We start from the raw sequence: 25,546 nt of genomic DNA, 5'->3' as shown, positions 1-25,546 counted from the left end.
TGTCAGACCTGACAGTGGGCAGATGAAGACACCAGTAAGACTGCGGGAAAAGAGTGAACTGGGATGAAGAAATCGCTGCTTCTTTTGTATGTAAAGATACAGTCTACAGTTATTCGGTAGCCAGTTTTGATGTTTACAGAACTATGAGCTAGTTCTACCTAAAACCACATGTAGGGTAGTATTGACTACTTAAATTTGTCATTTTTTATGGTATTCGTGTTTATTAATGGTTAATTCATGGAATATATAGAGTGATAGGTGACATTTAACAAAACATACACTGTAAAAAAAGTTATGTTGTTTTTCTGTTGTTCATTTTTAAACTGTAAAATGTATGCTGTCCATTTGGAAGACAAAAATAAAATATCTGCAATCTACATCTACACACAATCTACACACATTTTCTGTAAAAACCCTGAAATTAAGTTAATAATTGACTCTACACACTAAAAAAAACATTTTTGTTTCAATTTCAAATAGCTGGTATGGGCAGGTGAAACAACTTTTTTTTTCAATGTACAATATTTTTGCCAAAAACATTTTATTTATTTTTTAGAGTGGACGTCAATAGGAAAGTTGAAGTTTTAAGGAACATTTAATTGTAACAATAAGATCTTTTAAAATCCATTGTAAAATCAATTTGTAGGCTACATATTTATCTTTATAGCATAACATATAAATTTGTAAAATATTATATGCTTTCTTTATGAAAAAAACAACAAATTACAGTAATCTGTAAATTCTACAAAGAAATCTCATTTCAACATATTCTTACTTTAAAATTAACAATTTTGTTTGGTTCAGTGCATCACAAAATATTGCTATAAATTGAACACTTATTGTATTTCTATTGACAGTTTTATGATGTCATGATTTTACGGCACTTTGCTGTTAATTTTAGGAACATTTTCTTAACAGTGTGGTACTTGGGTCTGCAGTAGGAACCACATGTCTTGGAAACTAGGTCACAACAAACACGGAGCGTGTTTCTGACGGACAACAACACGGCGATCCAGCGCTAGCTGCGAAGTGAATGCTAGTCATAACTTTGTAAAATCGGGGATTTAAAGTAATTGTCATTCGGACCCTTGTGGTTGAAGGGTCTCAGTAAACGGATAAATGTCTGATGCATCAGGTAGGAAGACTGTCTGATGTGTAAAATTAGTTACAATTTTGACAGTCAGACGGTGCTACCGCGCTAGCTAGTTAGCTAGCTATCTAGCTAACAGCTCACAAACACAAAACATTTGTGGAGGCGGAGTTTGACTTGGCATTTAATTTTTGCATTTTAGAGCTTCGTAAAAAAGAAGAAGAGGAGGAGGTTACACCTGAACCAGAGGTAAGAAAAAAACATCTAATCTGCGGTAGCGTTAAGCAGTAGCTAGTGAATGATAGCAGGTAACGTTAGACGGGTTTATTGTTACTCAACTGATTGTCTGATTTGTGAATGTCTGCCAAAACAAAGCAGTCATCTGTCATCGTATGACCAAGGCAGATCTCGAGTGAAGAAAGCAGTCATTCACATAAGTCCACTGCTCGTAGAGTCAACTGTTTTAATGCCATTGTTGTGTTTTTTATAGGAGCAATCCGACGACGATAGCAGCGGGGAGGAGGCTGCAGGAGACACAGAGAGTATGTAAAAAATAATGGCATATCTGAAATATGCGTTTGTTTTCAGCTTTTTCTCAAAAAGGGTTATCGTCATTTTCTCCCATATTGCCATGCATTGCAGACCTGATTTGACAGAGTTTCACTACCGAGCATGATTGTAGTTTTTTTGCTGCGCTTTACTCATTCTTCATAGTAAAAGTTAGATTTGTAATACTTTTGCAACCCTTCCCACCACACAGTCTCCACAAGATCCCTGTGACCTCTCTGAGCAGTGATGGTGACACCACACCACATTTCAGTCCCATTTTTATAGATATAAAAGTGATTGAGTGCAGTCAAAGAGGTGGTGGTGTTAACTTTCTCAGAAAAAAAGAAAAAGCATTTTAGCATAAAGGTTTCTTTTTCGGGAGGGATGAAAGATGACTTTTCAATATTTGCTTTTAGTGTGTGGTGTAATGGGTTATTAAATATTTCAGAATATTATTATTTTAAATTACATTCCTCATCTTAGCCTTTCTGTACACGACACTTTTTTTTCTCTCTTAAATATATCACATCAGATCTTTCAGATATTTGGCCTCTTTTGCCGTCATACAAAAAAATGGACCAAAAGGCGATAGACTACAATCACTAAGAATGTAGTATATAAATGTTGTTGTGGCATTATTTCACTGTTATTTAATGTAATATGTCTCAAACGCATGCCACCAAGCTGCAAATGCGCTACTTACATTCACTAAGTCATGAATTAATCCTTTAATTATTCTCCTATATTGCTTTTATCTGTATGCATAGTATTTTGTTGATTCTTAAAAGCATCATCATCTGGTTCTCTGTGCATCTGCCAGTGGACTTCCTGCGCAACCTTTTCTCCAGCACCCTGGGCCTCGGCTCAGCAGAAAAAGTCCTGGATGATCTGACCCTGGACGGAGTGGCACAATACATAAAGAGCGGCAAATGTGAGTCTTTGCCTGCCCTCCGTCAGCTCGTCCATTAGGGTTGACCACAGTGAATTTATTTGCTGCTTACAATCCTGTTATCATAAAGTATTTATTATTAATTTCAATGTTTCTCTGCATGCACACAGGTAAAAACATCATCTGCATGGTCGGAGCAGGAATATCCACATGTGAGTGTCTCCGTTTCAGTATCACAGAACAAGTACATATCAAACTACTCAGTAATAATTGTTTTGTTTGTGTGATATTTTTTTAATCTGTAACCTTCAACACCATCTCCATCCACAGCGGCCGGGATCCCCGATTTCCGCTCACCAGGAACTGGCCTGTATGCAAACTTGCAAAAATATAACCTGCCTTACCCAGAGGCCATCTTCCAGATAGATTACTTTAAGGTTTGTAAAGATTGCTTGAATGTTAGAAGAATGACACACTACAGTTCATAAGTGCTCTCCGGGGGGTTTTAAGAATAATTGAGACAGTTTGATTAATTATTAGAATTAATTAATTAATTAATCGAAGATTTAGCAAAGAAGCCAAGTCTCCTGGATTTCTTTTTGCTGCAGTCTGATGCCAAATGCCAAAAACATGCCAATTGTAGGTTGTCTTATTTAAGAAAAGGCTCTGAAAGTGAGTGAGTGGTCACGTTAGAGAGTCAGGACCTTAACCTATTCTCAGGAACAAAAAGATTGCACTCTAAACCTTAGGCCAATTTTCAGTCAGATGGACTACTGTGCTATGAATAATTACTTTGCTCAGTGTACCTGTGCAGTCATCTTAACACCAGCCTGTATTATGATTTTAGGCAGCGCTTATTCAACTCTTTACAATAGCGTGACATTTTTCTTATTCTTTCATCTCAGAAACATCCAGAGCCTTTCTTCGCCTTGGCCAGGGAGCTTTACCCAGGACAGTTTAAGGTACAAAACACCCATTTCTGATGTATGAAATGAAAAACAGATTGGAACATTTAAGGTTAAAATGTAACAATCAGCGACTTCACAGGTGTTTGTTCTTTTTTTATCGGTTTAGCCGACAATTTGTCACTACTTCATGAAGCTGCTGAAGGATAAGGGGTACCTGAGACGCTGCTACACACAGGTAGGGAAAAAAAAACCCTTCACATGCTGTATGCTGAATCTTTCTATTGTATCGACATTCATTTGTGCATGTTCATGCAGAACATTGACACCCTGGAGCGCGTGGCCGGGCTCGAGGGAGAGGATCTCATCGAAGCTCATGGAACGTTCTATACGTCCCACTGTGTCAGCTTCTGTTGTCGTAAAGAGTACAACCTGGACTGGATGAAAGGTGCTTTTTGCTTTTGTTTGCCTGTACAGAGCCTGGGATTGCTGAGTTGTTGTGATTTCAGTCATTGGGACTTTAACCGCCTCCCGTCGCTTTGTAGATAAAATCTTTTCTGATGACATTCCCCGATGTGATAAGTGCAGCAGTTTGGTAAAGCCAGGTCAGTGGATCTTTGTCTTTCTATCTCATTTTTATCATTTTAGTTGTTTAAGCTTGTCCAGTGTAAAATTCTAAATCATCCTTTTGCCTTAAAGCTCTAACAACCCCCAAAGAAACCATTTTATGTCCAGGACTGCTCGATAATTGTGTCACCATTTATCTCAGAATCCCTTTTTAACTCTGTGTCCCCTCGCTTCTCTCCACACAGATATCGTCTTCTTTGGAGAGAATCTACCTGTCCGGTTCTTCACTTCAATGAAGATGGTGAGCACGCAGTGGTGGCTTTTGAGCATGTAAACATGTTTGAAAGGTGTGATGGAACTCCTCTGCAGAAATAAACTCTTTTCACCGTGTTCATTTACCTGTCAGGACTTCCCTCGCTGTGATCTTCTCATCGTCATGGGGACGTCTCTGCAGGTTCAACCGTTCGCAGGTCTCGTCGGCAGGTACTGCAGAGTATCATATTTCTGAAATCTGCTGCTGACCACAGACGCTGCTGCAGTCATGATCTGGCAGTATGCTGCAGTCTAGCAGCCAGTGAGACTGTCCTGCAGTGTGAAAGATTTAGGCTTGACTCCAAACAATAATCTTACTGTTTCGTTAAAGTGTCTGAGCATGATGCTAAGGGTCCACTCTACCACATTTGAAACTTACTGTAGATTACTCTGATAAAAAAATGTTGTTTAATTAATTTTGTCCCTGTCTTTCTGTTCTCTCTTGTGTTTTTTTGTCATTTAGGGTTTCAAAAAGTTGCCCCAGACTGCTCATAAACATGGAGAAGGCAGGACAGGTGAGCCTTCTCCCCTCCATCAAACTGTTTCTGCTTTCATTCTTATTCGTTTTTACTGGGAAAGATGTATTTCTTGGATTCTCTGAGCAGCATTTGTTTGTGTGGTTCTCTGTGCAGGCTGATCCTCTGTTGGGGTTGCTGGGTTTCGGAGGAGGGATGGACTTTGACTCAGACAAGGCGTACAGGTGATAACTTTATCCTCCCATTACACCTTACTATCTTATGTGAAAAACAGATCAGATATCAGAAATTCAGATCCTGATCTGAATCCAATAAAATACACTGGGTCAGATAATAGAAAAGGGTTTCTGTAATGATTTAAGGTAAAAAAAAAAAAAAGAAGATATTTCTTATGATAAAGATCTGATTGGCTCACCCTGACATCATTCCCCTCCTGACGTTTGTCAACTCGACAGAGGAAATTTTATTTATATATTTTTATTTATATTTTTTATCTTTATGCAAATTTGATTTTTTTCTTGATTGTCTTGACAGTCACCAGTCATGTTCAAGCTTTACCTAAAAGGGGAGGGACGGTGGAGGCCCGTACAAACCTCTTATTAATTTATTTGATTACTATTTTTTACTGTTTTACCCCCCCTTTTTCTTTTTAATCATATTTTTTTAATTCTTTGATTCCCTTGTTATCATTATATCTTGTTTTTAGCACACAATCCAGCCACTCTTGCCTGTGTCTCCGGCCCCTCTTAACCTGACATGATTTCTTTCTTTCTTTTTTTATCTCTCTTCATCTTTACCCTATTTTTTCTTACTTTTTACAGAAAAACAGAGATTTTAACAAGTGAAAAACTGTTTAACCTCAGAACATCCTTCTAGCATCCCTCTAGAATGCTGCAATTTTACCTTTGCCTAACCCTAACCCCCTTCTCCTCCTGCCTGAGTTTAATCAGTCTCACCAATAAAGGCAAAGAGTACTAGCCAATCAGAGGGAGAGTAGGATGGGCGTTTTTTCGCTGTCATGTGCATCAGTACTGGAAAAGATGATGTGGTATTTGAGCTCTGCTCGGGTTCTAACACAGCGACCGTTGTTCTTCTCTCCAGAGATGTAGCTCACATCAGTACATGTGATGACGGCTGTTTGGCTTTAGCGGATCTGTTGGGATGGAAAGTAAGTTACACAATCATCTCTTATAGATCACGTGCTCATTTAAGGCTGCACTTCTTGTTTAAGTGCAGTCCGTTTGCCACAGAGCAGTCACACACGAGTCTGAGGATAAATAGCTTTGGACCACAGTGCAATTAATACTGTAATCACTTCAGCCAAGAGGTAATTAAGCCAATGTAACCACTGCTGCAATTTGAGCACAATGTACTATCACAGTTTAACCTCTCATTTCCCTGATTTCATTTCATTTTGTTTACTTTAATAAAAACAAATATTTTGCTCACATGCGACATGTCCTCCGTGTCTCTCATGTTAAATCCCTCGTTTGTGCCCTCTCACCTCTCACCAGGTGGAGCTGGAGGAGTTGGTGAAGAAGGAGCACGCCAAGATTGACAGTCAGGACACGAAAGAGAAGGCGGGTGAGAGCAAAGGAGCTGCAGCAAAGGCGAGCTCTGCGTCAGTGGCACCAGAGCCCACAAAGGAAGAGTAACTAATTTAAAATCCCCCTCTCAAAGAAAAGCTACTGCAGTGATGTCACAGTTTGGGGTGAAGTGAAGCTTCGACAGGTGTCTGCCACACACTCATTTTCCATCTGCGGACATTTAATTCTTCTGAACAGTCTCACAGGGAATGTGACATCCCTGTGTTTTATGCTTCTGTTTATATCAGTCATTTGCACTTTAATGACATTAACCTTCTTTCCTAATGTTCTTTTTTAATTTTTTTTATGTTTTTGCATTAGCTCACATCTGCCTCTCTTGTGGATTTCTTTCTGAGGCAGTTAACTTGATGCATGGGCAGATTTAACTGCAAGAGACGGTGGGATTTTCCAAGTATAGCTGGCGTTTACAGAGCTCATAGAGCGTGGAAGGTGGTTAATATCTCCAAAATACCTTTTCTGCATTGAAGAAAAGCTACAACATTGTCTTCGACTATTGAACACATCTGATAGCGTGATTTGGACTAAGCCACTCTGTCTTTCCCTCAGTTTAACATCCCTCAAAAGATAACCAGGCTGTTGTGTATTTTATTGTAGCTGAAATCGGTTGGTCTGATTGCCAGTGACATCTTAAAGGTATCACATGTATCACAAAATTAACTTCCTGATAGGCAAGCTGAGGAAGTTGTAAATATAACAATAGGATAATGGAAGCTGTAGGGAAGTTATAAAATGTTTTTGCAGACGTGGTTTAACTTTTTTTTTCATGTTAATCTTCTGCTCCTGTTTGACATCTGTCATTTCTTTTAACACAATGCTCGCAACAGTTTATGACATTATGTTTTCTTAATCTGTTGGGGAGCAACAAACTTTATATGGGACATAACATAACAGTCACTTTGCTCCCTTTACAGTCAGTGCCGTAGTTGATTTTGCGTTTTTAAATCTTTGGGGATATTTTGCTGCAGAAACAAAAGAAGGATAAAAAGACAATAACTGCTAAGTACGAGAAGAAAAAGGAAATTATTTGTGCTATCTGAAAAATCATGAATCATTGTTTCATGAAGTGAAAAAAACAGGGTGTGGACACGGTTACATTACAGGCTGTAAAAGAAAATGGAAACCAATACAAAAATCCTGCAATAAATTCGAAAAATTTGTAAAGCTGATAATGTTCACTTTTGTTAAGACTGTGCCAGGAGGAGTCTATGGTCATTTTACTGCCTTTAGTTAACCCTTTGAAACTTGACCATTTAAGCTGGCTTTCTTTCAAGATCATAAGAAGGCAATGAGCAACTTTACAAAAAAATGACCATAAGTGGTCAAGTAGGCTAATACTGCTGAGGGTTATTAGTTGGTTTTGCACTCTGGTTTTGCTTCACTGGGGCCATATGGATCATTGCTGTTATACAGCTCATGGTGTTGGCAGGAAATGGTTGAAACAGAAAGCTTGACTATGATGCATACAAAAGAAAGACAGAGAGTCTTCTTGCCACGGAAATGCTGACCAATCAACAACACCTCTATATGCGGTTATCCGGCAAATCACCCTACATGTACAAAAGATTTTCAGCTAATATTTTCTGCAAATTGACATCTCTATCTAATGGATTCAGCAGAGTGTGTGCATCTGTGTGTTCATTTCTTCCACAGCTGCAAGATAAAATCTGTAAAGAGCACGGATAATCTCAGAGTTGTGGTGAAATACCAGTCTCTGTTCCCAATCATTCACCATTTCAGAGCAGGAGACGGAGAAGCTGCTGCTGCAAGAGAAAAAAATAACCACTTGTTGCACTTTAGAGAACTTGTCTTTTCGGTGTTCACCCGTGCATAGAGCTGGGTTAACCACACACAGACTTAAGGGGAGGGGAGGACCAAGAAGGTGGGAGATCAGCTGAACTGTTTGACATGAAAACTGAAAGTGCAATAAATGCCAGCATACGCAGTAGAAAGATAAACGTGGCAGCCATGCGACAGTCACCTGAATTTTGAAATATTTAGCAGAATACAGCAGGAACCCTCTTGAGGATGTATTTCTGAGGAGGATGTGAGCTTCCTATTTTAGCCCTGTTGGTATTTTGAGCTCTTAAGCAACACCTTGCAGATAGGAAGAGTTCAAGAAGAGAAGATTGCAACATGTGGATGAATTTGCCAACAGAGTAGAGGAGAGAAAATATATGAACTAACTGAGGCAGACCAACACATGTAAGTACCAACCATTTTCGTCAAATCAGTCAAAATTTTACCCTTAATTTTGTCTTAATCTGTGAGTTGTCTGCATATGACTGTATGTGTTGTTTATTTAATAGATTATGGATGCAGATGTTTGTACATGTGTCCGTATGTTTGCGTCCAGGGCGTTCCACAGTCCAGTTAATGGTACAACAGCCATCCCGTGGAGGAGCAGCAGGAGGAGACTGTCTTTGCTGGAGCAACTGAAGGGGTGTCAAGAGGCCTGGTGCCCCGGGGCCCCCTGGGACAGAGAGGGGGCCCACGCTGCTATCTGTGGAACACCTGCTGGGGTGAGCTGTCCTCCTCCTGGTGAATGTGATAGAAATCTTTACCTCAAGTGATAGATTATTCTCCAATAATGACTGAGTCTACTTTTTTGGAACAAACTGAAGCCTACCACAGTTCAATAAGTCCCACATTTTGGATTTTGCCTGAAGCATCTGGTATTATATATAACGACTACATTTAAAATACTGAATCTATATCATGACTAAAATCTAATCAGCTCATCCGAAATGGGCTAACGCCTTTGGACGCTGTTCACTAGCTCTGTTTGTCTCATTTTGACAAATCTGACAACCAGTGGTGGAGGAAGTATTCAGATCCTTTACTAAAGTAAAAGTACTACCACCACACTGTGAAAACACAATTAAAAAATAATAATTACAAGTTTAAGTCCTGTATTGGAAATCTCACTTAAGTAAAAGTAAGAAAGTACAATCAGAAACTTGTACTTATAGTATTAAAAGTAAAACTACCCAAATTTAGAAAAAAATACATAAAATCAACACCCAGAAAACTCAAAACTATTTAAAATAAATGAGAAAACGACTAATGTTTATTAGAAATACTGTAGTTGCCAATTTATTTTCTGGCAATCAATTCATCGTTTCAGCCATACTTGTATTAACTGGTTTGTTTAATTTATAACAAAACAGTATATTTTATAAACTTTTCTAATGCTTTTTATACGAAAACATTTAGTTATAAAGTCACTAGTAACAAAAGCTTTCACATAAATATTGTAAAGAAAAAAGTATAATAGTAGTATATAAAAGGGCATGAAAAAAATAGATTAAAGTGAAGTATAAGTACCTTAAATCTGTACTTAAGTACAGCACTTGAGTAAATGTACTTAGGTACATTCCACCACTGCTTTCCACAGACAAGGGGTGAAAGGTTACTTTTGTTGAGCATTTAATTATTTTTTACCTGCTTGATCTGCCTCTTAATGTGGAATTAGATTTTTTTCATTTCTGACTGTCAGTCTTTTACTTTCTCCATCTCTCTGCATCACTTTTATCTGACCCTGTCATCCATTTGTAACCCAGTTTGTATCAGCTCAGTCATACAGTCCCAGTGTTTTATGAAACTATGATGCTTCAAACATGGGTCTCAAAAACAAACATACAATTGGGATGTCTGCATGCTTTACTTAAATTGTTGGCTGGTCTGAAAGTTGACATGCACACCTCTGTGACATAAAACTAGTTCCCTTTTCTGTTTGACATCTGATAACACAGCAAGCGTTTCTTTGGGGGCTGAATGCAGAAGTCGTGTTGAATAAAAGCGTGTGCATAGCAGGGAAAAGCCATTGCAAAATGGGCGGATGCGCAGCAAAGGGAGAAAGCGAGTAGGACAGAAAATTCTATAAAAAGGCATTTTAAAAGGCTGATATGCAAACAACTGCTCAATTCAAAACTCTTACTGGAAATCATTGACACGTGAGTATGGGGTCAGTGGGCAGGGACAAGAGAGTCTCACAGAAAAGCTCCTGTGAATATTAATTACAGCGTGAAACAATGTATCTCATGGTGGTTGTAGGATGCTCATTTGGTTTACTTTTAATGGCGGAACAAAACAGTTTATATGTTAATTTCTGCTTGAATGTTTTCCAGTACATTTTCCTATGAATCAGATGCACGACTGACTAAATGTTGCCGTTATGAATCAACAGAGTAATTGCTCATGTATCGACTTTACTGCCAGTACGTGTAAGTGCTCAAAGTGTGGTGACTTGCAGTAAATTTGTCTCTATTTCTGATCACACTGAGAAAGACAGCCACTTCCTGTGTGTGTGTGTGTGTGTGTGTGTGTGTGTGTGTGTGTGTGTGTGTGTGTGTGTGTGTGTGTGTAAGTAATTGAAAGCACCTCTGACTTCGGTTGTGGTGATGTAACTACATGACTGAGCCGTTGGTTCTCTGTACTTGCTATTGCATGTGCTTTGTTGTACCCGTGTTAGTTGTGTCTCAACCAGCTGCATATTCTGTTTTTTTAGTCTCTGTTTCCAAATAAGGCAATGTGATCAAACCCGTAGTCACTACAAACAGAACATCTTTGCGAATGAAGTGCCAGTGTATAAAAGCAATGAGTGATACTACAACTGAGACACTTGTTTTTTTCTGTGCCTTAGTATAATAAATAATTATACATTATGAAAAAATACATCAGTGAGAAAACAGCCTCTGAAGATAATCAGACAGCTTCATTGAAAAACTCAGCTTCATCGGGACTTTACAGACGTGGTTTATTCAGACTGAATTGGCAGTGACCTGGGAGCACAAGCAAACAACCTACTGACTGTCATCTGACCTTGATTTAAATTATGCTAAACTCTGATAGGTGCAGGGAAATACATGACATCACCCTTTTCCCACCTGAGCCCTGGCTGCTGTGAACCAGTGAAATAATCACAGACAAAACAAAATACGCAGATATCTTTTGTAAAAAAATAACCAAAACTGATATAAGTTTGTTTTTTTGAGCTGTATTCCATATACGAAAGGTGCTATATAAATAAAATGTATTATTATTATTTATTTTTATAATGACACTGCTAACATGTTGGTGTTCTGCGTGCATAATGTTTACCAGCATGTTAGCATGCTAAGATTTGCTAATTAGGGCTGAACGTAAGGTACAGCTGAAGAAGAGGGCATTTGTTTTGCAGGTTTTTGGTCATGAACCAAAATACTGGACAAATTTTCTATCACGGCTAAAAAGTAGATCATCTCCTGGCTGAAGCAATCCCGATGTTCAGCCATGGCAGTTTTTTAATGTCATGTGGATGCTTTTAAGTAACATTAGTTGTTGTTGGGTACTGCTGGACAGAACTGAGGTGAACCATAAAGAAAAAACAGCCAAAGACCGAGCTTAGATTTACTCATGGTCATCTTACTGGTAAGCTCTTTCTTTGGCTTTCAAATGTAATGGTTTTTGTGGGCAGATGGACTGAACTGCAGTCTTATGGACTGGATTTCAATCAGTCTTGAGTCACACATTTGCTGACTTCACAAAGTCGAGTAAAACTTGCAGCTCGACTTAACTTGCGACTTGGAACTGAGCCTTTTGAGAAGAAAAAAAAAAAACTACTGGGTGCCAGCTGTAAACTATTAGACCAAAGATAATTTCGTTTGCGTACTAAAATGATGCTTTGGTCCACACAAAGAAAAGCTAATTGAAAATACAGATGGAGATGCAACAACTTCCAACTTTGTTTAACAGAACAGAAGTTACTCAAAGAACAGGAAGTCAAGGCTTAAAATAACACAGTGAGCTAATACTTAGTTAATCATTCTGTTAAAATGGCATTATGATTAGTGAAGAGTGCATTAGGACTTGTTTGGGACTCAAAGCTTAGGACTTGACTTAAGACTTGAGTCTTGTAACTTGCAAAACAATACTTCCACCTCTGTCACGAATATTCCCGAAAAGTTGGCTGGGGCGTCATCAAGAGGACTCAAAGTTGTCTTTACTGCCATTGGCAAAAGCTTTGAATGTGTGTAAATGCAAGAAAAGTTTTAAAAAAGAAATAATTTAAATACTGGAATACTGAAATAATGGGGCAGCGGTCAGTCCACAGGGACGTAACCCTGACTGCTTGGGGCGCCTGACCATGGGCAGCCCCGTCACTCAGACATCGAGTGAAAAAATAAAATTTCCCCCTCTGGGATGAATAAAGTACGTCTTCTTCTTCTTCTAAACACAACGAAATGTGAAAAAAGCGAGAAGTCCTGGGGAAATTTGCTGTTAGTTTGGTGACAACCTGTCATCATGGCTAATTTCAACATCATTTTAATCCAGCCTCGTCATACAAACACTGAAGCACTTTTTTTTCACCACACTTTTTCTTTCTTTTTTGGTCCATCCAGCTGTCTGTCATCTCTCACTGTGTCTCTCTGTGCTGCCTGGTTGCCATGGAGCCCCGCTGTGTAGCTTGCCATTGTTAGGATTTAAAAGAAACCGTTTTCCTGCTCAACAGGCTTCCGTAACGCTGCACATACTAAAATGAGTCACCATGTGTCTCCCTCCAGAGTTTCCTGGTTGTGCAGGACTCTGCGACGTCTCAGCCCAGCCTGCTGTGTGTGTCTGCTGGAGGAGAAAATGAAGCAGTTGTTGATTATAATATCAAAAGCACAGGGAAAGGTATGGACCAACTGCATGCAAACACACTCAGTACTTCTTTCACTCTCTCTCCTTTGTGTGTGTGTGTGTGTGTGTGTGTGTGTGTGTGTGTGTGTGTGTGCGCGTGCGTGCGTGCGTGCGTGCACACGTGCGTGCGTGCGTGCGTGCGTGCGTGCGTGCGTGCGTGCACACGTGCGTGCGTGTGTGTGCACGCAGTCACTGGGTTCCCTCTGTGTGACTTTTAGTGGTTATTTCATGAATCATTTCGTCTGCTGCAACTGACAGAGCAGACTGATAAACATTAACCAAAAACATCGTATGTTCTGCTTTCTGCCATTGAACTGACAGTACAAACCTGACTCAGCTGTAACAGGTGAGGGCAGGTAATCAATTCAACGTCCTGTCAAACCGGCTCTCAAACGGCAAAGGCTGGCTTCTTTAACTGTAAACTCCTCTTAAGTTACCAATTAGACCGCCTCATATTAGGGCTGCTCTTTTGACACTGCAGATGCATTCAGTGGAGCTAAAATCACAGGCTGGAAAGCACACAGCATCAGATAGTAACAGACATAATGGCGAGCGTGAAGATAAAATTGATCAGTCACATTGGCTTATCTTGAAAAGTCCCCTCTCGTTCTTCCTGGTTCTAGCTCTGGTGTGTTTCCAGGAATGTATTTTTTCGACAGAACATGCGAGTAACTCTGCCCACTCTCTCTGTTTCTCGTGTCAGTCTTCCAGTTGTCTGAATCTCGTCTGTCGTTCTCTGACTTAACTCAGCTCGTGCTCTTCTACTCTCTGACCAGGTAAGGACCTGCAGTATCACTGCTGCCTTTTTATTTGTTGTGTCAGTTTGAACTCCCATTTGAACTTGGGCTCCATCATGATGTTTTGATTGACATTTATTCAATTCTGTTTTGCCTGTATCAGCGTTTTATTTTAATGATTGCTGTTAAAATTAATTAATTTAAAAGTGTGAAGAAGTGTCAGCATGGCAGGAACTTTTACTGTGTAAAACCTGTGTAAAACAGGGCGCTGTTTTCATTAACTCATTTTTTAATTTGAATTTTCTCTTTATAAAAAAAAGTTGGGAACTTGCTGTATATGAAGTTGAAAGTTTCAGTTTTGATTAAACAATCACTAAAAGCTAAACTTTTGTGTTGGAGTTTGGTATATTTCAAATTGAAAATGCACATTGGTTACAAACATGGGTTATTCATCTCATGAGTAACTAATAATTTGTGTCCTCTCCTCCTGTGTGTCAGGGATGTGTTGGCTGTGTGTCTTTCCATTCCTCGCTGGATCTACAGTGTAACCGAGAAGAACAAAGATCGTCTTTCTAAACTTGAACCCAGTGAGTCCTCCATCTCTGTGACCTTCTGTCTCATATCCTCTCCCAGAAGCAACATCAGAAACACAAAACCAGAAAGATGTTTTCAAAAACTGTCTAACCTGAAACACCTCTTTCATGCAGAAACCTGGCTTTGCACACCACCTGACCAACAGCCTGATGAAATGACACAGAGCGAGCCAAGCAGCGTGATGTGCTCCATACAGGTACTATATACTGTGTGTGTGTGCGTAAAAGTACAAGTGATGGTGACAACTTCCTTATTTCTTTGTGTTTGCAAGTCAGGCTGCATATGTCTAAAAACTTTAACTTGGTAACTTTTATTTTTAAAAAAATGTTATATTTTATTGAACTCTCACTATATCCTGACAGTAGTACATGAGACAGACAATCTGTAAAAATAAATCATGTTCATCTGCCTCCTTGTAGTGCTCATAAAGGCATTGGCTGTAATCCACTGTTTTTGAGACTCCTTTGCTCTGCTTTTCTTTCAGTCGGGTTTGATTCTTGCAAATGCCATTAAGAGCACATTGGAGGAGGAATGTGTGTCTTATGTACTACAGTATGAATGTGAATGAAAGTATGACAAAAAGTTATTTTTATATTTTTTTATAAGTTACCAACTTATAAATATTTTTATAATAGCAACTGATCAAAAAACTATGTGTAATGTAAAAGGAGTCACTCATAAAAACAAACCCACAGAGATTCATCAACTTTAGTGTTCAAGATATTTTCTCCAGAGTTGGTGGAGGCTAAAACAGAGCTAAAAGGAGAGCGAATATTAGACTTGCACTCACCAGGTAGACAGAAGATTGACTCTAAATTAATGCAAATGTTGCTCCATGTCTGCTGGATGCATAAATAGGCAACTGTTTGCGAACACTTTGCAATATCAGCTTCATAAATCAATAATATGTCTTTGTTGTGTTTACATTTTTTTTTTCCCACTGATACTCCAAGTGGCCAATAAATGTATTCATTTGGCTTTAAAGTTTAGGCTTCAAGCTTATTTTATGGCCACACTGTGATGAGCAATGTTTCACACCATCCTGTCTCCTCACTGTGTTGATACCTGTGTGTGTGTGTGTGTGTGTGTGTGTGTGTGTGTGTGTGTGTGTGTGTGTGTGTGTGTGTGTGTGTGTGTTCCCTCAGCTGACTTCCACCAACGGGGCGCTGTGTATCATTAATCCTCTCTACCTTCGTGAACATGGAGATGACTGGCTGACCCACAGAGCGACTGATGCACAATGCACCACGCTGTCATCAACTTACAGACGAGAGCGGCGCCTCAGCACCACCAGAACATGGGCAGGGGCGGGACTACAGAGCAAACGAGCCATCTCGTTGGACCAGGAGCCCTCTGCTGCCAGTACGGAGACTTCTGGTGAGCACTTGTTAGCTCCAGACCACTTCTTTTACAACTTGTTGTTTCTACATTTTTGTTTGAGTATGTATGAATTATTCAAAAGAGATATAAGCTGTTAATTAGTAAAGCTTGTAGATGGTAGCTGGTTGTGTTACCCCCTCGACAGAGCCAGGCTTGATGTTTCCCCATGCTTCCAGTGTTTATGTTAAGCTAAGCTAATTGCCTTCTTCACACTGCCAGTTCATGATGTTGTAGCCTCATTTTCATATTTAGCATGCAGACTTGAGATTTTCTTATAAATTTGTCAGCATTGGCCCTTTTAACACAAAAGACAAATTCATACACATCATTTCACTTGAAACTATGTGGGTAATTTTGATTTTGGGTCCCTTTGTTCGCTGTGCTCCATAATTTATTAAGTGCTTTTGAAGTGGAATCAGTTGCCCATATGGTGTTGGTAATAAATATAACTTTTATTTATCCAGGTAAAAGACTCACTGAGATTTAAGATATCTTTTACGAGAGCGATATAGCCAAGAGAACAGCATAAAACATAGTTACAACAATACATAGCAGCCGAATACAACTGTGACACATTACAAAGAGCGAGCACAAAGTCCAGTTAAAATGCAACACATACAGGCAAATACATTAATATGTGCAATTTTCAATTTCATTGAGAAATTGAGTAGCATTCACAAGAGCGCTATTGTCTCAATCATTTAAAAGTGACTTAAATTACCCCGTGGCGATCAGCTCACACAGCTTTAGGTCCTTCTGTAAGTTATCCCAAGTAGAGAAGGCGGCAAATTTAAAAACTTTTTTGCGAACCACAGAGACATCAAGAGAATACTGTGAGAGTGCAGGCCATATTGATTCTGTTTTTTACACATGTAGGTACGCAAATAAGAAGCGTAATCCATTTTGTCCTTGTCCAGGTCTAATCAGAGCCCAGTCAGCTGATTCGCCGCGTGGCCCCCCGACCCCATCGACACCAGCTGCTCCAGCAGAGGTGATCCTCAGGAGGCCCAGCAAAGATTTGGCCTCCAGCCCCCCTCACAGAGCGAGCACAGAGAGCCTGTCTTTATCTATTACATCCACCCCTGGAAGTTTAAATTCTGCAGCATCTGAGCTGCAGCCTCACGGCAGCCCGGTGCCTCAGTCTCCTCACAGAGTGTCCTGGATTGAAGATGGAGTCTGGCTGCCTCCGCCGCGACCGTCCTCTTTGCTCCACCCTCCATCGCTGGAGCTCGACTCGCTGTCGATAAGCAGCATAGAGGAAGAGCAGGAGTCCCAAACGCCATGTTCTGTCCCACACCACCCGTCGGCGCACCGGTTGGCTGACAAGGTCTTGTATCGCCTCTCAGCGGTCGGGCAGGCTCTTGGCGGGCTGGTGAGTACGAAGAAGAGACTGAGCAATCGTGTGCAGGAGCTGAGCGAGCGGAAAGGTTCGGCTTTTGCGGAGGCTGTGAAAGGATTTGTGGAGATGACGCTGAAGAAAGGGACTGATCCCGGCGGGGTCACGGGGTCAGAGTTCTTACAGGAAGTGAGGTCATCGCTCTCGTCACTGAGGGACACGCTGTTGGACTATCCAGAGATCCAGACATTGTTGGACAGCATCACTGACATGAACGATGCAGAGATCGGTGAGTGAGCTAACAATAGACTAAAGAAAATCTCTCAAGTGTTTGTTAACATAATTGACAGAACACGTCAACTCAGTAATCAACGATTGCTCCTTTAATTTCTCTTTTCACACCGCTCGACTGTCCTGCAGACTCTCTGGTCGAGCTTTCCCTCCACAAGGTGGCTCTGAAACCCGTCTCTGCTCACCTCTACTGCTGCATTAATCAATCGCGGACCAATGACGGCAGCTTTGAGCGACTTCGGAGCAACCTGCGTGTGCTGGAAAAGAACGAGGTGGAGGATTTAGGGGGGTCAGCAGGAGTTGGAGTTCCCGACTCTGTCACCCTTGAGCGGATCCAGCAGAGGTGGACTAGTATGCATGAGGCCTACTCCCCGAACAAGAAGGTCCAGATCCTGCTCAAAGTCTGCAAGAGCATCTATCACAGCATGAGTGCTAATGCTAGTTCAGGTAGCCAGGTGTTTTTTTTTTTTTAATGATTTTTACTTTATTTCTTAGTTTATTACTGTATTTGGTTGTTTATTACCCTTTTAATTCACACTCTTCTCTCCTTTCCTGCAGACAAAGTGTTTGGAGCCGATGATTTCCTGCCCTGCCTCACATGGGTGCTGCTCCGTAGCGATGTGGTCACCTTACACATAGACACAGACTACATGATGGAGCTGCTGGACCCCACACAGCTGCAGGGAGAGGGTAAGGCACACACACACACACACACACACACACACACACACACACATTCCCACCACAACACACTGTAGTGGATCAGTTGGCTGATTCATCAGTTGCCATGTGATCTGGATTCACTTGCAACAGTTGTAAGTGCAAACTTAACCAAGTCATAATGCAAGTGTTTACAAAGTAGAGATATACACGTCACTAAGGTAAAAATGGTATTATATGTTTTTGCAACAAGTGATATGTTACATTTGCATATTATTATGTAACAGATAAGTTGAAACTTTACATTTCAACAACAGTTTGGCTAACGTGTGGTGGTGTTTCAGCACAGGCCCCTGGGCACAGACATACAGAGGGCCCCACCAGCCATCCGAAATAGGACTGAAACAGGCAGACTCGTTGTTTGGCCTCTGATGTGTTGCACCTCTTTGTTGTTGTCTGTGGTTTCGTGTGCCTTTGTAGCCATGAAGGCTAGTCTCTCTGTGTCTCTTTGCAGCTTTTTTGTATCTCTTTGTTGTTTTTTATGTTTCTTTGTGGTTATTTTGAGTCTCCTACTCATCAGCATTTGTTTCTTCATGTGACATTTTGCAGTTGAAGGCCGGGGGGGGTTTGTGTTTTGGTTTAAAATGTCTTCGGAAAAACACAACAGCTTTCTCGTGGCACTATCCACACCAGTGGAGTCACTATAAGAACATTTACATTTGGAGGCATAAAAACAGCAAAGACTCACTCAAACAGCAGATTTTGTTGTTTATAAGTCTGAAATAGTGGTCTGCAGCTTGGCAGCCATCTCGCCTAGGTGACGTACCATCCTCCGTACCCTGCACCTCCCAATGACAGTCAGCTTAAATTAAGTCACTGTAGATACAATGATATGGTGTTAATAAAATATCCAATATGTCAATTATTCCTGGTTTGCAAAAACTAAATAATTTTCTGATGACCAAATAACATCAACCAGGTAAGCTTCATAGGATGTTTCCCTTTTATTCTAATCTGCATAAATACTCCAAAACACACATGAATCTCTATGCATGCATGTGTAAAAAAAAAAAAGAAATCATATTCAAATTTTGTAGCTCATTAATTGCTTAGGTTTTATGCGAACAGATTAAGTAAATTGCTAGACTGAAGCTAGCCAGCAGCCACGTAGAATTTAAAAAAGACTTTTATTTCCTAAATTTTGCGATGCATCTACAAGTTGCAGGTGTTACTCAATTCTGCCTTCAAATGGTGATATGGGTTTGACTCCCAACTGCAAGCTCTATATACTGTTTATGATTACAAATTACAGACCATCTTCCTCTCTGCATTCTCCACCCCAACAGGTGGCTACTACCTTACAACTCTATACGCCTCTCTGTACTACATCAGCAGCTTCCAGCCTCGACTGGCCGCGCGTCAGCTCAGTGTGGAAGCCCAAAACTCTCTTAACCAATGGCATCGCAGGCGCACCCTGCACTGCAACCAATCACGGCGCAGCCAGAACCGACGGACCATTCGCAGGCAGACGTGTCGAGAGAGGGCCGTGCAGATTTCTGACAAAGCAACTGGGAGAAAAGAGGGAAGTGGGACAGAATGTGAATCTGTTAATACTGATGAGTCACAGCGGCAGACAGAAAGCAACACAGAGGCTCTGCAGCCGCTGGGGAAAGACATGAGCGGAGGACAGGAACCTGAGGACGAGTCACAGATTTCCACTCCTGCATCAGACTGTCATCAGCAAGTCATAATGAGGAGCAAACAGAAAGATGGACAGACTTTAAGTACAGTTGGAGAAGAGGACCTAGAAGAACTGTAATGGACAGAAGAAGAACGGTCCAATGCAAATCAAAGACTGTTTATAAAGATGGATGACATGCTCCCACTTACCCCCGCTATGCTTCAGTGAAGATGAAATATCCCAGATACGGGTGCTGCACTGGTGATGTCATTCAGAGCCAGAGACTGCTCTGTAGCGATATCTGTGGTGGGGGAGTTCCCGCCAAAACTCCTGTCCTATCAATCACGAGCAGCCCAAGTGCACGCATTGGCTGTCAAAGTTGTCAATCATGGGGGAAAATCCACTTTTTGTAATAAATAACTCATTAAAACCAAAGTTATCATAAAAACAAACACTTAATAGTAATAATAAAAATATACTTTATTTATAGAGCACTTTTCAGAGAAGGAATGCAGCTCAAAGTGCTTCACATAAAAAGAAGAGCAACAGGAAAAACAAGAATAAACAGTCATAAGGCATGTGGTGAGAACAAAATATAAAAGTCAAAGTCAAAAGTACAGAGACCAGTTAAAACAGTGAAAATAGCAGAGTTGATATGAAATAATAAATACAAGAGTTCAATTCATTAAAAGCTAGACTAAATAAATAGGTTTTCAGTTGTCGTTTAAAAATGTTCACAGAGCCTGCTTCTCTTGTGGCTTTTGGAAAGGTTTTCCATAGTTTTGGAGCATAGTTAAAAGCTGTGCGTATGATTGTGTGTATTTAAAAACCCAGCAGTAGAGGATCTAAGGGCTTGTGAGGGTTTATAAAATGATAGAGAGTCTGCAGTGTAGGCCGGTCCCAAACCATTAAGAGCTTTAAAAACAAACTTGAACAAACATCAGGGTGATGAGAACTAGCTTCAGTGTCTTAACTTCTATCTTTTGGAAAAATTTATTAGGCGTGGAGTTTTTAGTTTGGCCTAGTTTCGTCCCATTCACCAACATTGAGGAGCAGGCTTTATGACCTATACTGCAGACAGACACCAGGGGGCAATCAAGATTGAAAAGTTACGCTTTGGGGAAGCTGTCACGTTGTCCATCTTTATATAAAGTCTATGATGCAAATAATGACGACCTGTCCGCCACAGAGAGAAAGCCAAATAAACCCTCCAAACATCTGCCACATAAACCCCCAGTTTGTCCTGTTGGGACATGTTATCTCTCAAGTCCACCTAAAGTGATGAAGTAGTGTCCACAGCAGGAAAAGCACGGGTGTAATTAATAACATCTCTAACGATGAGTCTGGTCCCGGGCCCTTCTATAGTGCTCACTGTGACTCACTGAGACATAATCAACTCGATCGCTTACACCTGTGCTTTCCCTGCTTTGAAACTATGCATCCTTCAGGGTCCTGAGATAAACCTGAATGAACTGTTTAGAGGGTAAAGAGATACTTTAACTTTTTTTTCTTGCAAAATACTGGATATCTTATGTCCTTTGTGGGCTGACAACTTTTCAAATGAAAAATTCAGGTAAGCAAAAATCACTGTCACTGCTCACGCTAAGGCCTTAACTTGTGATGAGGGGTCACAAGTGGACTCAGTGAAGTGAGTCCAAATTTACTATTATAGTTATAAAGAAGAGAAGAGTTTATACAAAAGCTGTTATATTTATTTGGGAACAAATAAAAGTTTCGTTCATGTTTTTAAGCTACTATATTTTGTACAATGCTGTATGACTTGGGATTCTTTTATATGCTTCATAACTTAATGTAATTTCTGATTTTTAAATACACTGAAAATTAAATTAACGATTAAAAAAAAGTACATTAATAATACCAACAAACAGTTTGGGTTGTACAGCTTGCTTTCACTCTCGTCATCTACATTTTCAGCAGCAGCTTTGTCTCATGTATTATTATCACTGCAGGTCAGTTAACAGCACTTTGCACAAAATAGTAGCAAGTAATGTTAAAGGGACAGTTCACCCCCAAATCAAAAAATACACATTTTTCCTTTTAACCCACAGAGCTATTTATGTAGATTATTTTGGTGTGAGTTGCCAATGGAGATTTTGGCCACAGAGATGTCTGCCTTCTCTCATATATAACAGACTTAGACGGTACTTATCTGACAAACTCAATGTCTCTTTACAGAAATAACAAGATAATCCACAGACCTTGTTCTGAGCAGTTTTATGTAGGAACTATTTTCTTTATACCAAACTACAACCGCCAGCTGTATAACTGCACAGCAGGAAGTGTGCATCTTCAGCAGGTTCGCCTCAGTTCACCACTGAGGAGGATGCCACTAATATTTACAACTCAAGCTGTCACGTGCCTCTTGTCGATGAGTAGACACACACTTCCTTTTGTGGTTGGTGGGTGTAGCTGATTCCAAAGTGGACCCAAAAATCAATAAATTAAGCTTTAAATCATTTCTTTTCCTAATGTCACAGTATCTTTGTTTAAATGCAATGAAGTCTTCTACTACTATAGCATATCTTTTGTGCTTGTTACTGTTCTCAACTCGGTGAAGCCTTTTGTTGTTGATCAAAACTAAATATGATGCTTTTAAACTACTTAAACACAGTCTCTTCTTTTAGGTAATCAGGACTTAACAAAGACAAGTTCACTTGGTGCCTCACAAGACGCCTTAAAACAACATGAATATCTCTTGTATTGTGACCACAAGAGGGCAGCATCAAACCTGCTGTGAGGTGTAACGCTTGCATCCTCTGTAAGTGGGTATACAGTTCTGAGAATACACACCTTTGAATTTATTGAGGTGTCACTGTATTTGCACTTGGGAATATATCAAACAAAAATGGAGTAAACATTTGATTTATTCATGTTGTTTTCAAAATGTGGAGAAAAATTGTTACTGCATTCAGCAACTAACGGTCAGTTGGTGAGTCGCTGCAGATTTGTGTTAAGAGATTCCACTCTTACACACGATGAACACAAACACATGCACAAAAACAACACGGCGTGCTAGATTATAATTAAATTATTAACATAAATTACTAAAAATACTGTACATGTAACGTGGGATTAAGGATGCTTTGGCGTGGTAGTGGAAATTGATTACTGCATAGGTTTTTAGCACTAAAATGAGTTAAAGTAGCAGCTGTGGTGGTTGTAGTTAAAGTACAAACAGGATTGGATATAGCAGATAGAGAGGCGCAGGAATAGATGAAATGGCAGCTGAAACTGAAGGACTTGAGTTGAAAATCAAAACATTTAAAGGATTTGGACGAGCAGTTGAGACAACTAAAAGTTTGTTACGTCAGCGCTGACAGAGTTTGAAACACCAGCTGAAGTGTGTGAGGAGGTGAAGTGGCCAGAAGTGAAGATTTTAAAGATACTGCAGTGTTAGTTGAAGTTAAAGCACTTATGTTGAAGTAACAACTGAAGTTTGATTCCAAAATCTTGTCGAAGTGGCGGTTAAAACTAAGTTTAAGCAGTTAAAGTAATTACACTCTATAAAGGAGCTGAATGGCATGTTTATTATTTTACCTCCTCCTTTAAAGTGTAATGTTTTATCTTCTGTTAAATTGTCTGCTCTTTTCTTTGTTCCTTTTCTTTTTAAATACACGTTGAGCTGGGTTTTTATTCGTATGAAAGCTTTTTTTTAATAATTACAGTTTGCATGGTGAGGGAATTAACTGGCAGTTGAGGTTAAAAAACTTGGTTGAAAGTTGCAGTGAACGCAGTTGTCAGTTTAAGCTGACAGGAGACATTTAAGCATTAGGAAGTGAGTCTAAGTAAAGACAGAGCAAAAACATGAAGAAGTTGCAGATGAAACACTCGAGCAAATTGAATTAACAGCTGAATAATGAACACTTTAAGCAGTTTAAGTTGAAGGTTAACAGCTTGTAGTTGCAGTTGAAATGTGAGCGTATGTAACAAACAAAGCAACAATAGAGGTCAGGCATTAGAAGTGAATTAGTTGAAATTTAAGCAACAAATGTAATGGTAAGCACTTAAAAGGGAACTGAAGTGGCAGTTGAAGGAGCTTAAGTGAAAGCTGTCATTGCTCTTAAAGCTGTTGTAGTGGAAGTGAAAGTTAAAGCAGTTATGAAAGTTTGTACACACTAAAGCATTAAAGGAGTTGAACTGGGAGTATTTGGGGGAACAAATTGCCTTTTCATCTATTGTTTTTGATTTAGACTTTTTTTCCTAATGATTTCCAGTAAAATATCAATTTCACTTTTTCGTTTTGTTTTTACTGTGTAATTAATAGCACATAAATTCAAATGTTAACAAAATATTTTATGCATGCACATACATCAGACATGTACACATGTAAATAGTTATACAGGGGGCCTCTTATGTAAATGCATGTACACACACGCACACACACTCGTACACAGATTCATGTATACACACATATGGAAACGCATCATCGCCGCATTCTAACTGACCGAGCCAATCAAATTTGCCTAATGAGACATCTGGCATTCTGCCTGCATGTGGATGTCAAGCCTAGAAACAGCTGGGCTTTTACACACACACACACACACACACACACACACACACACACACACACACACACGCACACAGACACACACCCTTTCTCCTCTCACACTTTATCAATGCTGTCAGATCTGGTGGAAGAAAGAAACACAGTGATACATGCTGGATCACACATACATTGGACATGCACACACATGCATACACACACACACACACACACACACACACACACACACACACACACAGACACACAGATACACAAAGCAAAAATTAGAGAACGCATTGAGGAAGGAGTTGTTGTCAAGACTTTTACCGGCCACTATAGTGTAACACACTCGTTCTCCCACACACTCGTTCTTTCACACGTGTGATATATTATGCATACATGAGTGTGTGTAACGCACTCACCACGGTCATAAATTAGATATATGGCAGTGGTGGTGGCAGTGGAGGAGGGGGTCCACAGAGAGGAGAAGAGGAGTGTGTTTGTGTGCATGTGAAATGAGGAAGGGGGGGGGGCACAGATGGCTGTGGCCTGAGGCATTCGAGGTACTGCAGCTAAACACGGAGACTGAAACACACACACACACACACACACACACACAGAGAGAGAGAGAAGATTAAGTGTTGGGAGGCTGTTCACATACACAAACACTTCAACATATACTGTATAGAAAGAGAAATAGGAGACTGAGAGTACAATACAAACACACATGGCACCATAGAAGATGTAGACTTCAGGTGGGACGCTGGGGACACGTCCCCCCACAGTATTTAGATCACATGCATTTGTCCTTCCCTATAAAAACACTGACTTTTATTCTGACAAAATTAAAAGCATTTTCAACATAATTTGATACAGAAAGACACAACTTTGGTGCATAAAAACTCATCAGAATGCTGAAAATTAAGCGTTTGACGCTCAGTATTTTCTGTCGGAGGACCCCCAAAACCTCCTTTTCATATGTGTCCCCACCCATTCTGAAATAAAATGTATGCCCTTTCATGGCACTATTTCCATAAACCATATCAGAAATAAAGTCTTACAGTATGAAACTAGTAAAAAACTATAATGTGCAAGATTTTGGTAAAAAAGAACAGGGTTTGAATACAGATTATTCTTCAGCAGTTGAAAGTAACTACATACAATTACTAAAGTACTCTACTTGAGTATAAAGTTGAGCTACTAAAAAGGTAAATTGGAGTGCTGTCCTGGACTTTTTATATTATCTGCATTACAGATCCTGCACAAATCTTCAAGGTCCAACAGTGCATTGAGCATATTGTGTATTAT

The 25,546-nt window shown here is 40.0% G+C and overlaps 2 protein-coding genes across 4 annotated transcripts; both read left to right on the top strand.

Moving 5' to 3' along the window:
* The first annotated feature begins 32 nt into the window (after positions 1–32).
* sirt2 (sirtuin 2 (silent mating type information regulation 2, homolog) 2 (S. cerevisiae)) lies at positions 33–7,564 on the top strand. 2 transcript variants are annotated; one of them, XM_088078598.1, is made up of 16 exons: positions 33–86; positions 1,293–1,339; positions 1,581–1,632; positions 2,460–2,570; positions 2,699–2,740; positions 2,859–2,965; positions 3,434–3,490; positions 3,603–3,671; positions 3,752–3,881; positions 3,979–4,038; positions 4,246–4,301; positions 4,407–4,483; positions 4,776–4,827; positions 4,945–5,012; positions 5,890–5,956; positions 6,303–7,564. In XM_088078598.1, coding segments are annotated over exons 3-16 (1,038 nt in total). In that variant the 5' UTR covers positions 33–86; positions 1,293–1,339; positions 1,581–1,631; the 3' UTR covers positions 6,444–7,564. The 2 variants fall into 2 exon arrangements, with proteins under 2 accessions (XP_087934724.1, XP_042342532.1); XM_042486598.2 differs by lacking the exon at positions 33–86 and adding an exon at positions 975–1,135.
* A 134-nt stretch (positions 7,565–7,698) lies between these two features.
* rinl (Ras and Rab interactor-like) lies at positions 7,699–22,355 on the top strand. Of its 2 annotated transcripts, XM_042487335.2 has the most exons (11): positions 7,699–8,597; positions 8,749–8,914; positions 12,938–13,049; positions 13,759–13,831; positions 14,291–14,379; positions 14,500–14,582; positions 15,532–15,763; positions 16,684–17,391; positions 17,523–17,840; positions 17,952–18,083; positions 19,400–22,355. In XM_042487335.2, coding segments are annotated over exons 1-11 (2,388 nt in total). In that variant the 5' UTR covers positions 7,699–8,595; the 3' UTR covers positions 19,873–22,355. The 2 variants fall into 2 exon arrangements, with proteins under 2 accessions (XP_042343269.2, XP_042343268.2); XM_042487334.2 differs by lacking the exon at positions 7,699–8,597 and having other exon boundaries at positions 8,622–8,914.
* Positions 22,356–25,546: the final 3,191 nt, after the last annotated feature.

Source organism: Plectropomus leopardus, chromosome 6 (genome assembly GCF_026936395.1).
Source record: "Plectropomus leopardus strain MGB_pleo_1.0 chromosome 6, ASM2693639v1, whole genome shotgun sequence".
NCBI classification, from domain to species: domain Eukaryota; kingdom Metazoa; phylum Chordata; class Actinopteri; order Perciformes; family Serranidae; genus Plectropomus; species Plectropomus leopardus.
Note: the sequence above shows the minus strand (reverse complement) of the source record. Positions and strands in the feature narration are given on the sequence as shown.